Here is a 15,388-nt window from a genome sequence, read left to right on the forward strand (position 1 = left end):
GATTAAGGGTGACCAGATTAGTGATGACCAGATTAAGGGTGACCAGATTAGTGATGACCAGATTAATGGTGACCAGATTAGTGGTGACCAGATTAGTGATGACCAGATTAATGGTGACCAGATTAATGGTGACCAGATAAGTGGTGACCAGAGTAGTGGTGACCAGAGTAGTGGTGACCAATTCAGTGATGACGTTCCATGGTTAGGAGGTCGGTGGTGAGAGATTAAATCAAGTTTATAACGTAATCAGATTACATTAACAGTCGACATAACACATTTTTGTTGATATTACAATTAGTTAAAACACCATGATAATAAATAAAACGCGTATTGATATATAATATTAAGATAGTGGTCCCTTTACTATCATTGTGCAACTGTCATAATTGAGCAGTGGTGTCTGTTCTCAGAACACCGGTGTGAACATCGGCAAACTAGATTTCTCAGCATGAATCTGAAAATATCTATAACTTATATAATTGTTTGTAACGTAATGAGAGTAGAATAACCACATTTGTCAGAGAATGATTTTCCCAATACAGAACATATGAGGGCTAATCTTATGCCGGCTAATATGTTCGGTGCTATTTTACCGGAAACTGATTTATACCTATATAACATGAACTAAATGTCGTCATAAAAATGTGACGTTTTGTGCAATGATAGGGTACTTCACAGTTTCTTCCAATTTTCGTACATTAACCAGATATTTGGCGCAATATGACGTCATAAATAAAACTATGTTATATTCAATTGCCTCCTGTCGGATTGCCACAAAGGATGGAATTCAATCGAATTTGTACACAGTAGTTCATGACTTTTGTAATATTGATATCATTGTGTGAAAGACAAAGGGAATATATTCCCCGTATCTGTTAAGAAATCGAGTTATCAAAGTCTTGACCTGATATGCTGTAAATCTCAACTCAATATAGATTTTGTAACATAACATCAGACCTTAGCCGAGATAGACTGATCTCATAGAGCAAAATCAGGCGACGAATTATTTCAGTAACCAATCCCAATACAAAATCTGAATAATCCTAATATTTGATCTTCGTGACTGGAAATTAAAAAAATCAAAATATTAGTCTTTTTCATTTATAAAGAGAGCACAGATCAGGTTTACTTAAAATGTTAGAAATAATAGGAATGAAAAAGGATGCTTGACACAGTGAAACCCTATTTGGCTTGTAGCTATTATTAGTGTATAACCAACATACCTCTTGGTCCTGGAGGTCCCATGGGACCTAAATGTCCTTTGGGGCCTAATTCTCCTTTTTGGCCTTTAACTCCGGAATCACCTGGAATTTTAAGAAATAAATTACACAACACAATACAACAATTGCAAATTTTAACATTTAAAACGACACTTTTTTGATCAATAATTATTATTTTCGAAAGATTTATGTTAACTTTTTATAACAAAAAAGGCGGGAAAATGGGTAAAAAATCTAATTAACGTTTGTTAATTTTGATTGAAGATGCTGCTCTGATGGCGAAATTAGCATAATTGTCGGGCACTAAATAAGTCGTCCACAGAATGTTGTAGAAATTGTAACGATCGCATAACCCATCCAACACTACAATAATGTTTTAAGCATTGGAGAAGAAGCCAAGGAATGCATTTTTCTGGATTTCCATATTGTAACATTTAATTATTTTGGAATATCCATAAATTATGAAGAGGCCTTAACAGTTTGAAAACATGACATATCATTATTTTGAATTAGCTTGATTTATACACCATTTCTACAACCCGGCCTTTGATACAATACCAAACATACAAGGGTGCAATGCAAGGCGGCCCTGTGTCTTGCATATGTTTATATGAGGTTATAGATCTATAAGGAACAGACACACACTGGTACAACGATTGTAGTGACCAGAAAGCGACCTAATGAATGACAACACAATACCAACGTTAACTTGTTAACAAACAATAGTCAATAGACATCATAGTCAGAAACACAGAAAATTGCAAATAACAAAACAAGGGAGACAACAACGAGAATTAATCATTTTTTTCCTGAATACGACGTTGACAGTTCGATAGCATTGAAATATAATCAAAAATTTTGTTTAATTGATTCTGTTAATGAACTTATGATTTTAGTCAACTATTGCTATCGACAATCACAGTTTGTAGCTGAACCTTAAATAATGATACTACAAATTGACAACATATAGTTGTGTGACCCAATAGTCGAGATTTATCCATCTTAATCAGAGAATGCACAAACAACATGATCGGATACAACAATCTTTTTATCATGCAACTTTAAGAACTCTCTTGGTCAACTCTCAACGCTAAACGGTCGTCCTGTACCTAAAATGTCACAACTAAATCATAAAATGAACAAACAATTATTATGTGCATTTGGATGAGATAAAGAAATTGCCCGATTCGGTAATCGGTCATATAAACATTGTCAAACCATACCATATCGTCCCCATCAACGTGTTCGGTGATCTCTCATGTGCCTTACAGATAACTTTCTTTGTTTTATCTGACCTATTACAGATTGTGGGTGTTGTCCGCGAGTTGAAGACGCTTACCCTTCCGGGACACATGTTCTTATTTTACTTGCACTTTTTGAAAACAACATCATGGCGTGAATAGAGCCACAACATCATACATTACATCTGTATAACATTATTATGATACTACACCAGTACTTTATTGACGAGATGATACATTACACCCTAAAAAATATCCTGGTATAAGCCACGAAGCCGACTTGTTTGAGCATCCTCATTCTCAACTTGACCAATATATGAAATGTGATTGAAATCTATTTAAAAATAAATGCCTTGAGAGGTGACAACAGATTTTCTTTAAATAACAAAATAGTGAGAGTGACATTGTCTTTGATCTTCGTCTCGAGGGGTAAACAATATGGTATCGTCATGATGGTAAACAAAGTACGAAATGACAACGAAACGTTCATACAATAAAGTACAGTAATGTTAACACAGAACAAGAAAGGGCAATAATGTTAACACAAAACAAGAAAGTACGGCAATGTTAACACAAAGCGAGAAAACATAGCAATGTTAACACAAAACCAGAAGGCGCAACAATGTTAACATAAAACAACGAATCACAGCAATGTTAACACGAAACAAAAAAGTATAGAAATGTTTACACAAAACAAGAACGTACATCTACGTCAACACAAAACAAGGAAGCGCAACAATGTTAACATAAAACGAATGCACAACAATGTTGACACAAAATAAGAAATCACAGTAATTTCAACACAAAAAAACAAAAACAAAAAAGCACAGCAATGTTAACACGATACAAGAAGGCACGGCAATGTTGACACAAAACAAGAAAGTACAGCAATGTTAACACATAACAAGAAGGCGCAACAACATAGCCAGCGAAACAATGTACAACAATAAATATCACCTCTATCACCCTTGTATCCAGGGAAACCAAGGAGCCCCATCGGCCCCTGTTCCCCCTCATCTCCCTTCTCCCCTCTTGGTCCTGTGTAATTATAAACAAATTAAGTTCATTCTATTCCAGCTATACAAATATACATCCAAAAATGATGGTATATTCAATTGGACTGTTTAAGTCATTGTTCGGAGCTATATATAACATGGTAGACTGACAAAGCCTGATTACCCTCCTAAAATTTCATTGAGAACATTCAAAATATCAAGTGTGGTCGAAGTCGTAGTTATGCCATCATGACGCAAGCTGGTCCGCTGATCGACTTTCTGCTATACTATAATAATACCAACATGATTCGGTACTTCAAAGGGACTTTCTGCGGTAACAGTGGTAGCATAAGTAACGTGACGACTTTTTGTCTTTTGTCACACTTCAGATCTGCACACATTCATCACGTTCGTGCGACCACCTGTTATAAAGTTACATAACAAACATATTTTCTGACCGTGTTTTTATTATACAGTTGTGTGATCGCACAACGTTCCACGATGTGCGATTTGCGCACGATGTCGATGCACGATGTCTGCACGATGTGCGCACGAAGTATGTATATGTTTTCGTATAACTAGTTATTTCGTAATATTTATAAACCTATCGTTAGCTGTGCGGTTTACATCGCACATTTGTGCGGTTTGTATCGCACATCACACATCTGTGCGCAGGATGTCTGCACGATGTGCGCACTATGTTTTTGGAACGTTGTGCGATCACACAACTGTATTTGTATTTCAAGTTCCAGATAAACGTTTGGACTACAGAAAATGTAGCAATGTGCTTCAAATAAGATCAATGCACAGAATGTTGAGGACATATCATATTACGTAACTATTATCAAATGAAGCACGGGTGTCGTTAATGAGACAGAAGACGCTTACTCCCTAGTACACCTGGTCTGAATTTCTTTGTACCTTTAAAAAAGTGTCCTTAAAATATATACTTGTTTTTTGTAGGTAGCTAACGTCTCGCCAGATAGAAAAACCAATTCGTTATTATGTCGGTAAGTGTGTGTGTGTGCTTTTTAACCACAACCTGCTGGAAATTTCAAAATGTCCATATTGTATAAAGGGTTTACATCGATAGCTAGTGCCTCAAGACTTTGATAAATACGAGTGTATTTGACACTGCGAAATTCAAACCTGTCAATTATATATCCTTTAATTTTAGGAGGACAATGACACTGACAATAGATAAATTACAAGACTGATGACATATCAGAATTCCGTGACAGAATGGATAGGCAACTCACAATATTTAATCATAATAAATATATCAAGGCGACATTGCTGTGGCGTTCGCACGCTTCGCTTGGATTATAATTATTATCTATGGAGAACAGAATTTCCAATAAGTAAACGTCACTTGAGCGATGACGTCTTAAAGAATCAAATAAAACGGACATCGTCTTGAAATGAATTGATTGAATTAAGAGGGCGTTTACCAATAATAAACCAAAATAAAAAAATACTAAAAGTGAAAGAAATATCCTGGCAGCACTGACGTAGATATGTAATTAGCTATTCTTATGCTCAACTGATGGTAAGCTTGACGAATTTGATGTAAACATACCAACCAATGTCATCCGCACAATATTCGCTGTATATGGTATTCAATTTATAATTTGTTTGCGATCAGATCAAACATGCCGAACCGTTCGGTGTTCTGTATTTGCTCTACCATTTATATATTATTTGGGAGAAATCAGTTTAAGTTTTTATTTTACATACTTTTACAGAACCTGATTTGATTCCTCTTACCAAAAACAAGCACATAAACTGACCTGGTATCCCTGGCGGACCTGTTTTACCGGGAGGCCCTCTATGGCCGGAAATGCCAATGTCTCCTTTGGGACCCATGGGACCCATAGGTCCTCGATGTCCCTTGTCCCCTAAAAGAAAAGAGATGACAAACTTATTAAGATCCATAGTGTCACAACGGTACTTCACCTCTCAAGTAACTGTTATTAAATGCTACGTCTCTGGTAGATGATCATTGTTGTCCACATCTAGAGTCTACCAGACAATATGTGTTAGCCTATATCTACTATATCTACCATTAATTTCATGAAAACTAGTCTCTGCCGGTTAAGTCCCAACCTGGGTAGGAGTACATTATCAAACACAGGAATTCAAATTATGCTCTTGAAATTTGAACAGCGCCTTGTAAGCAGTGTCGTTGCATACCTATTTTACGTGACATTTTGGTTTGGTTTGATTTTTGTTTAACGTCCTATTAACAGCCAGGGTCATTTAAGGACGTGCCAGGTTTTGGTGGTGGAGGAAAGCCGGAGTACCCGGAGAAAAACCACCGGCCTACGGTCAGTACCTGGCAACTGCCCCACGTAGGTGTCGAACTCGCAACCCAGAGGTGGAGGGCTAGTGATAAAGTGTCGGGACACCTTAACCACTCGGCCACTGCGGCCCCTTTTACGTGACAGCTCAAATATAAGCACATAATTAATGTATAGTCAGCATAGTTAGAGGCGATGAAAGGTTAAGTGATATAAGACGACACTGAAACGGACATTTACTCATTTTTACCGTATTCTGATTGGTCGACACCTCTCTGAGAAGTCATGACAAAATGCAACTTCCTGCACGAGAGGTTAACATCGCAAATTGACAACATGGACTAAAAATAGTAACAGGGAATTTCCTGGGTCTTCAGTATTTTTGACCAATCACAAACTAGTGTTATCAATTGTCAGGCTGCAACCATTGTGAACAAGATGACAGACGAAACCACTGTTTGGCTTGATTAGAAATGTATTGACTGAATTGGATACAAAATATCATAGTCAAAATACAAAGAAAAACACTAAAATCGGCAAGGAGACAATAGGTATCGTTCCATTTATTAACACTTAAAAACATAAAACGTAAGCTTAACAAAGCATGTATTATACCAACTAAAACAAAGTCAATCATTGTATAACGTGTAAGCGAAGTTAATCAATAAATCTGAGCTGGATATTTGGTGTAGTTAAGATATATAATGTGTAACATAAGGAAATGATAAGTCACATATGCTAAGAAATATAATAAATGTAGATTAAGGAAATAATGTGGATTAAGGGGAGGTAATCTATGAAGATTTTTTTTGTTTTTGTTTTTGTTTTTGTTTTTTTTATGTTTTTTTTGGGGGGGGGGGGGGGGGGGTATTGATGATTAAGGAGATAATCGATGTAGATAAGGGGAGATAACTAATGTAGATAAAGGGAAGGTAATACATTTCGATTAAAGGGATGTAAACAATGTAGATCAAAGAGATGATCAATTTATATTAAGAAGATAATCCATTCACATTAAGGAGATACTCAATTTGTATTTAGGAGTGATCAATGTTGATTAAGGGGAGATAATCAATGTAAATTAAGGGGAGATAATCAATGAAGATTAAAATGAGAAAATCAATTAAGTTTAAAAGGAGATAATCAATGTAGATTAAGGGGAGAAAAAATGTAGATTAAGGGGAGATAATCAATTCAGAATAAGAGAGAATCAATGAAGATTAATGGGAATGACTTATGAATAGATATAATTAGTGTATTATGCGTAGATGTTAATTGTAGTTACGGAAGACGTTGATGTAATGAAGAAGTTTAATTAATTACAGTAGATATGGTGATAGTAAGTGTTGTAAAAGGAAATATTCAGTATATTTTCTGCTCCTATTTTTCCTTGTGATATAACATTGTACTCATCCTTCCAGATACGTACGACGTCACTTTATAAACTTTGACAATATTAACAGAACAAAACACAAAATACACTTCTGAACGTTCAACATTATGCATATGAGTATATTCTTCTAAGCCGTAGACCTACCAAGATGAGGCTACACATTCTGCAGGCTACTTTCTACAGTCATAAATTTATTACTTCATAGAGCGCTGTATATATTGTATAGGTGGCATTTATAAGAACATGTAAGAAGTACACGTTAACAGTAAAAGTCGCCACGGGAATATGTCAGACGTGAAAGGAGCGAAGAGGATTCCGTTTCCCCATAACATCGCACCTACAAGTGATGGCAACGTTACGCCATACATAAACAAGAAAATTGCAGATTTATGTACAAAACGTCGTACTTTATTAGTCAATCATACTGCTGGTGGAGGTACAAAACACGGAATGCATTGTCTAATGGTATTATTTACCCGCAAGTGGCACGTAGACATCTCGAGAAATCATGACGGATGCGTGTCGCCTCGCACGAGACTGTTCCAAGCAGTCTCTCTCATACAACCGTAGTACTTCAGTACTATACAATACACCTACATTACAAAGATTCACTTTTGCCAAAGAAAGAAAAAGCAAAAGATAAAAATAAAAAAAGAAAGGAAAATAAATTTTTGATTTAAATTATAAACATTTCGAATCTAGAAAAAAGATGGACTTCAACTGATTGAAGCACATAAAATAAATATCAATATTGTATTAAGACTGTTATATGTAAACTATCGGTGTCCCTATCTTTGACGTGCCTATGCGAGAGACGTGTTATTACATAATGGCTGTCGGTTTAGAATGCCACACACCGGCATCTTTCCACCATGTGAATGACAGTGATCAGAACACAGTTATCAATTTACTTTAAAACTTGCTGGAATTCATATCACAAAAATGAAACAGTAACAATCTATTTTGAATATATATATATCAATAAATGCCGGATCTATGTTCTGAGTACGATTATTAATGTTTGGGACTGGAAACAATCGCACGCCAGAAAATGTGAATATGACGTCTGGTCTCCGACGGCTGAGACCAAGTAATGCCATAGTTTCCCCCACATCAAAATGAAAAAAGGCGTCCATTTGCCAATCGCTATCACGGAAATATGTTTATTACAATGCATTTCCGACCAGTGTATATAAATCATGTACCGAGGCATTCTATAGCTAGGAAACAGCCATGTAGGTTTCTCTGGCTTCGCTGTCGCGTAAAAGTTCTTTTTGGCGTCATTTTAGGTGGTAAGGTTTTCCACATTATCTGTGAGTCATAATTTTGTGCCTTTGTGTTGGTGTATGTTTGGCCCCTCCCTGTTTTACGTCACGACTTTGTGTTGGTGTATGTTAAGTCCCTCTCTGTTCTACGTCACGACTTTGTGTTGGTGTATGTTTGGTACCTCTCTGTTCTACGTCACGACTTTGTGTTGATGTATGTTTAGTCCCTCTCTGTTTTACGTCACGACTTTGTGTTGGTGTATGTTTAGTCCCTCACTGTTTTACGTCACGACTTTGTGTTGATGTATGTTTAGTACTTCTCTGTTTTACGTCACGACTTTGTGTTGCTGTATGTTTAGTCACTCTCTGTTTTACGTCACGACTTTGTGTTGGTGTTTGTTTGGTCCCTCTCTGTTTTACGTCACGACTTTGTGTTGGTGTATGTTTGGTCCCTCTCTATTTACGTCACGACTTTGTGTTGGTGTATGTTTAGTCCCTCTCTGTTTTACGTCACGACTTTGTGTTGGTGTATGTTTGGTCCCTCCCTGTTTTACGTTACGACTTTGTGTTGGTGTCGGTGTATGTTTAGTCCCTCACTGTTTTACGTCACGACTTTGTGTTGCTGTATGTTTAGTCACTCTCTGTTTTACGTCACGACTTTGTGTTGGTGTTTGTTTGGTCCCTCTCTGTTTTACGTCACGACTTTGTGTTGGTGTATGTTTGGTCCCTCTCTATTTACGTCACGACTTTGTGTTGGTGTATGTTTGGTCCCTCTCTGTTTTACGTCACGACTTTGTGTTGGTGTATGGTTGGTCCCTCTCTGTTTTACGTCACGACTTTGTGTTGGTGTATGTTAGGTCCCTCTCTGTTTTACGTCACGACTTTGTGTTGGTGTTGTTGTATGTTTGGTACCTCTCTGTTTTACGTCACGACTTTGTGTTGATGTATGTTTAGTACCTCTCTGTTTTACGTCACGACTTTGTGTTGATGTATGTTTAGTACCTCTCTGTTTTACGTCACGACTTTGTGTTGGTGTTGGTGTATGTTTGGTCCCTCCCTGTTTTACGTCACGACTTTGTGTTGGTGTATGTTTAGTCCCTCCCTGTTTTACGTCACGACTTTGTGTTGGTGTATGTTTGGTCCCTCTCTGTTTTACGTCACGACTTTGTGTTGGTGTATGTTTGGCCCCTCTCTGTTTTACGTCACGACTTTGTGTTGGTGTTGGTGTATGTTTGGTCCCTCCCTGTTTTACGTCACGACTTTGTGTTGATGTATGTTTAGTCCCTCCCTGTTTTACGTCACGACTTTGTGTTGGTGTATGTTTGGTCCCTCTCTGTTTTACGTCACGACTTTGTGTTGGTGTATGTTTGGCCCCTCTCTGTTTTACGTCACGACTTTGTGTTGGTGTTGGTGTATGTTTGGTCCCTCCCTGTTTTACGTCACGACTTTGTGTTGATGTATGTTTAGTCCCTCCCTGTTTTACGTCACGACTTTGTGTTGGTGTATGTTTGGTACCTCTCTGTTCTACGTCACGACTTTGTGTTGGTGTATGTTTAGTCCCCTCTCTGTTTTACGTCACGACTTTGTGTTGGTGTTGGTGTATGTTTGGTCCCTCCCTGTTTTACGTCACGACTTTGTGTTGGTGTATGTTTGGTCCCTCTCTGTTCTACGTCACGACTTTGTGTTGGTGTATGTTTGGTCCCTCTCTGTTTTACGTCACGACTTTGTGTTGATGTATGTTTAGTACCTCTCTGTTTTACGTCACGACTTTGTGTTGATGTATGTTTAGTACCTCCCTGTTTTACGTCACGACTTTGTGTTGGTGTATGTTTGGTCCCTCTCTGTTCTACGTCACGACTTTGTGTTGGTGTATGTTTAGTCCCCTCTCTGTTTTACGTCACGACTTTGTGTTGGTGTATGTTTGGTCCCTCCCTGTTTTACGTCACGACTTTGTGTTGATGTATGTTTAGTCCCTCCCTGTTTTACGTCACGACTTTGTGTTGGTGTATGTTTGGTCCCTCTCTGTTTTACGTCACGACTTTGTGTTGGTGTATGTTTGGCCCCTTTCTGTTTTACGTCACGACTTTGTGTTGGTGTTGGTGTATGTTTGGTCCCTCCCTGTTTTACGTCACGACTTTGTGTTGATGTATGTTTAGTCCCTCCCTGTTTTACGTCACGACTTTGTGTTGGTGTATGTTTGGTCCCTCTCTGTTCTACGTCACGACTTTGTGTTGGTGTATGTTTGGTCCCCTCTCTGTTTTACGTCACGACTTTGTGTTGGTGTATGTTTGGTACCTCTCTGTTTTACGTCACGACTTTGTGTTGGTGTATGTTTGGTACCTCTCTGTTTTACGTCACGACTTTGTGTTGGTGTATGTTTAGTCCCTCTCTGTTTTACGTCACGACTTTGTGTTGGTGTATGTTTGGTCCCCTCTCTGTTTTACGTCACGACTTTGTGTTGGTGCATTTTAGTCCCTCTCTGTTTTACGTCACGATTTTGTGTTGAAGCCTGTGTACATTATGCCAATACTCCTGGCTGTGGTGAATTACCACATCAGTAAGTAGGATAAGATAGAGACTGCCTATGATACTTTGATTAGTTTCAAAAGCCTCGTTAATGTTTAAAATCTCATTGATAATTTAGTTGTATAATTTCAGTGCATTTCAAAGTGATATGACTTCAAGTAACACTTGCTATTCATGAAGGTTTTAGGTGTCACATGCCATATCTGGTGTATGTAAGTATTTGTAACTTGTATGTATTTGTTTTAGTCCTGAGTATTGGTTTAAGAGTTTTAAATTGCGCGCCGTTTCTCAACTGTTGAGACCGCGGCAGGGTGTGTGCGCATGAGCAACAGGTAAGCGGGAGTACAGGCGGACAGGTAAAAAACCTAGCAGCGGGTATTTGGAGCGTAGCCCTGTTCGACGCCCAAACTACAGATTGGGGTAAGTATTTCCATCAAATATAACCCAATATTACCCCATAACGTTATCAATAGGTTGTCTGTTGTTATATTTGCCAGTTTGAGTGTGTTTATAGTGTTTTATAGTCGCTAAATGTTACCTGTATTGTTAGGCGTGACCTAGTGGTAGTGAGGCACGTGCGGTGTATTGTGTGTCGTCGGTAAATGAGCGCGAGTATCTAGTATGTTTACAAGTATGGTTTTGCTTATATGTAGTGTGGAATATATATTGTTTTAATAGTTTAATACATAAAATATAACTGTTAAGTAAATTGTAATTACTATATTGTTGTAGCTTGATGGGCCTACACCATAATTGATGAGACCATGAACACTACCCACCTATGGTATGGAGGCCTAGAGCCGAGGGCCGAATAGCTGTACTGATTTATGTACTACGAGATCCTACTCGTCCTATGAACTGTATGCCTGTTGTGAACCTTCCCTGTTTTGGAAGGATGGACCGACATAACCTGCGTGGTATGTCTGAGCGGTGATACACATCGCGGCAGAGATGTGACATTGTTATTGATGACGTCACAGTTGTCGATATATTCAACGTCTTGGGATCATGATTACAGACGTAGAGATTCTGTTCTACTATAACGTTGATTCCCTGTTGTGGATGCTGACCATGTTCAGTACATGTATATTGAGCACTGCGTGTGTGATTTTGTTCCGCTGTATAAGACGGCACTGATTGGATTCTGAGGGACCGATGATGGAGACATTCATGTTCATCTATTGCTTAGCAACGTAACTGTGTGGACTCGATGTTCAACTGTGGTGGCCTTTGAGAGACTTGTAGGGAACAGGGTATCTATGTTTATGTATTTATGCTTATGTGTCTATGTTTATGTATTTATGCTTATGTGTCTATGAATGTATCAGAGTGTGTTGTATGTAAGATTGTGTAATGAGCGTGTTTATAAATAAATGTTAATATACATGCTTGTACAAATTGTAAATAAATCTTGTATATATTGTAGTCTGTCTTCTCGTGCAAATATCAGCAATCACGCTCAGTTTACGTTACAAATTTTGGTGGCAGCGGTGGGATGTGCGATTGTTGAGAGAGAAATGTGGTTGCGAGTTGATAGCTATGTACAAGAGGGTATGTTAGATGTTCCGAGAAAGTGTGATATTGCTTTATGGTAAGTATTATACTGGGGGGTCCTGGGGTACAGTATAGGCATTAAGTAGCTACTAACAGATGGAGACCTGTGGCTGTACATGGATTCCAGGTAAGTCAAACTTTATGTACTTTGCTGATATATCATCTTTCATTTTCAGATGTATTGCAGGATTTTGTACATTGTGTTGTTGTTGTTGTGTACCAATTTGCAGTGTTGTGTAAATATTATTTCAAGCAAATACTGTGGTGCAGGTTTTGTACTGACTTTTGAGATTGACAAAATGACGGCGGTCAAAGTTCTTATGGAGATTGGAACTGAGCTTGGGTACAAAGGCACAGATTTACAGACGTTTGTCAAAGATGAGCAGGATAGAGAGCGAGAGGAGAGACAGAGTGAACGGGAACAGAAGCAGAAGGAATGGGACGAACAGCAAAAAGTGGAACAGATTAAGCTGAGTATATTGAAGGAGCAACGTGCTTTGGAGATGGACAAAGAAGAAAGAGCTGCTAGAGATCATGCAAGAAAGATGGAACTATTAGAGAAGGAGGAGAGGAAACCACAAATGGATCAAGGTAAGTCACCTTCTGTATCAGCGAGGGGACCGAAACTTCCTACTTTTGAGGAGGGGAAGGATAATATTGATTCCTACCTTCAAAGGTTTGAGCGGTATGCTACAACGCAAGGATGGAACAAGACCACACAATGGGCTTCGAACCTTAGTGTTTTGTTGAAGGGAAGAGCTCTGGACGTATTCTCTAGATTGCCTGTTGATCAGAGTCTTGACTATGATGTGCTGAAGGGAGCCTTGTTAAAGCGTTTCGAGATGACCGAGGATGGCTTTAGGAAAAGATTCCGAAGTGGGCGACCGGAAACAGGCGAGACCTTTTCGCAGTTCGCGGTACGGCTTGAGAGCGACCTCGTTAGGTGGATGGAGATGGCATCCGTTGATAAGACGTATGATGGCCTGAGAGACCTGATGGTAAGAGACCAATTCCTACAGGCGTGTGGGAATGAGCTGAAACTCTTCCTTAAGGAGAGGATTCCCAAGAGTATTGCTGAGATGTCAACATTAGCTGACCAATTCGCTGAGGCTAGAGGGAACGCGTCTAACTTTGTAAGACCAGCCCGGAAGTTTGATAAGACCTCGTCAAGCATGAAGACCCAGCAATCTTCCAATTCTCATTCTGATGCCAAGGAGTCTAAGAAGGGACAGACTGGAGGTAAACATTGTTTCATTTGTAAGAAACCAGACCACATGTCTTACAATTGTCCGAAGAAATCAAGTAGTGGGAAAGTTGGAGTTACGACTGGTAGACGTAGCGAGCATTTTGGAGTAAACATATCCTGCTATGTGAAGATTCCTAAGTCTGATGAGATGCCGGTTGTAGAGGGCCGTGTTGATGAGTCTCCTGTGTCAGTTTTAAGGGATACTGGATGTTCTGGAGTGGTAATCAAGCGGAGTTTAGTTGGCGAAGAGCAGATGACTGGTGAGACCCTAACATGTAAGCTAGCAGATGGTTCTAAGTTGGAGGTTCCTATTGCTACTGTTTTTATCAACACACCGTATTACGTTGGTTCTGTCGTGGCGTGGTGTATGGACAATCCACTGTATGATGTAATTATTGGAAACATCGAGGGTGCGAGACAGCCTAGAGATCCAGATACTGATTGGAAGGTGGAAGCTGTTGCTGCTGTACAGACAAGGGCTCAACGGCAGAAGGAGAACCGACCCTATCGCGCATTGAATGTACCTACTGCAGACAACTTTGCTACTCCTGATGAGATCAAAGCTGAACAGCAAGCTGATGACAGTCTTGTGAAGCTATGGCAATTGGCGAGGAATGATGACAAGAAGATACGATCAGATGGCGGTAAGTCTCATTTCTATGTCAAGAGGGGTCTATTATACAGAGAGTTTCAGAGTCCATCATCAGCACAGGGAAGGCTGTTTAAGCAGCTGGTGGTACCGACCAAGTTGAGACCTGCTGTGATGAAGTTGGCTCACGATTCTGTGATGTCTGGCCATTTAGCGGCGAAACGGACGACCGAGCGGATATTATCAGAGTTCTATTGGCCTGGGTTGACGTCAGATGTGACAAGATTTTGTCGCTCGTGTGATGTCTGCCAACGGACATTTCCCAAGGGCAGGGTGACCAAGGTTCCGTTAGGGGTTATGCCACTCATTGGAACGCCATTTCAGCGCGTAGCTATTGACCTGGTGGGGCCACTCCAACCTGCTACAGACCGTGGGAACCGCTATATCTTAACACTAGTGGATTATGCCACAAGATATCCAGAGGCCATACCATTGAAAGGAATCGAGACGGAGCGTGTCGCCGAGGCACTGGTCGATATTTATAGTCGTGTTGGTGTCCCAAGCGAGGTACTCACAGACCAGGGAGCTCAATTCACATCAGAACTCATGAGGGAGGTAAGCCGTTTACTATCTATTCGCCAGTTGACCACAACACCCTATCATCCGATGTGTAATGGCCTAGTCGAGAGGTTTAATGGAACTTTTAAACAAATGCTTCGTCGGATGTGTGCTGAAAGACCCAGGGATTGGGATAAATATATCAACGCACTACTATTCGCGTATCGTGAGGTTCCCCAAGAGAGTCTTGGCTTTTCACCATTTGAGATGCTGTATGGTCGTACTGTCAGAGGGCCAATGATGATCTTAAAGGAGCTTTGGACCAAACAAGTTCCGGATCCTGAGACAAAGACTACCTACCAGTATGTCATTGACCTGAAGGCAAAGCTAGAAGACACCTGTGAGATGGCCCAGAAGCAACTTCGGACATCGAAGATCCGCCAAGCGTCTTACTATAACCGGAAGGCTAAGGAAAGACAACTGAATGTTGGCCAGAAGGTT

The 15,388-nt window shown here is 39.5% G+C and overlaps 1 protein-coding gene and 1 long non-coding RNA gene across 2 annotated transcripts in view; one reads left to right on the plus strand and one right to left on the minus strand.

Moving 5' to 3' along the window:
• The window catches only part of LOC117334827 (collagen alpha-1(II) chain-like), a 101,647-nt gene that overhangs the window by 25,450 nt on the left and 60,809 nt on the right, over window positions 1–15,388 (minus strand). The window contains exons 5-7 of the mRNA XM_033894645.1: window positions 5,247–5,354; window positions 3,419–3,499; window positions 1,224–1,304 (exon numbers count right to left, since the gene is read on the minus strand). Of these exons, the coding sequence (XP_033750536.1) occupies window positions 1,224–1,304; window positions 3,419–3,499; window positions 5,247–5,354 (270 nt within the window). The remainder of the gene's footprint in view (window positions 1–1,223; window positions 1,305–3,418; window positions 3,500–5,246; window positions 5,355–15,388) is intronic.
• Window positions 11,137–12,365, plus strand: LOC117334394. The gene is made up of 2 exons (XR_004534139.1): window positions 11,137–11,360; window positions 11,673–12,365. It is a non-coding gene; the product is annotated as an uncharacterized LOC117334394 (long non-coding RNA).

The sequence above is a fragment of the Pecten maximus genome, chromosome 9 (assembly GCF_902652985.1).
Source record: "Pecten maximus chromosome 9, xPecMax1.1, whole genome shotgun sequence".
In the NCBI taxonomy this organism is placed as follows: domain Eukaryota; kingdom Metazoa; phylum Mollusca; class Bivalvia; order Pectinida; family Pectinidae; genus Pecten; species Pecten maximus.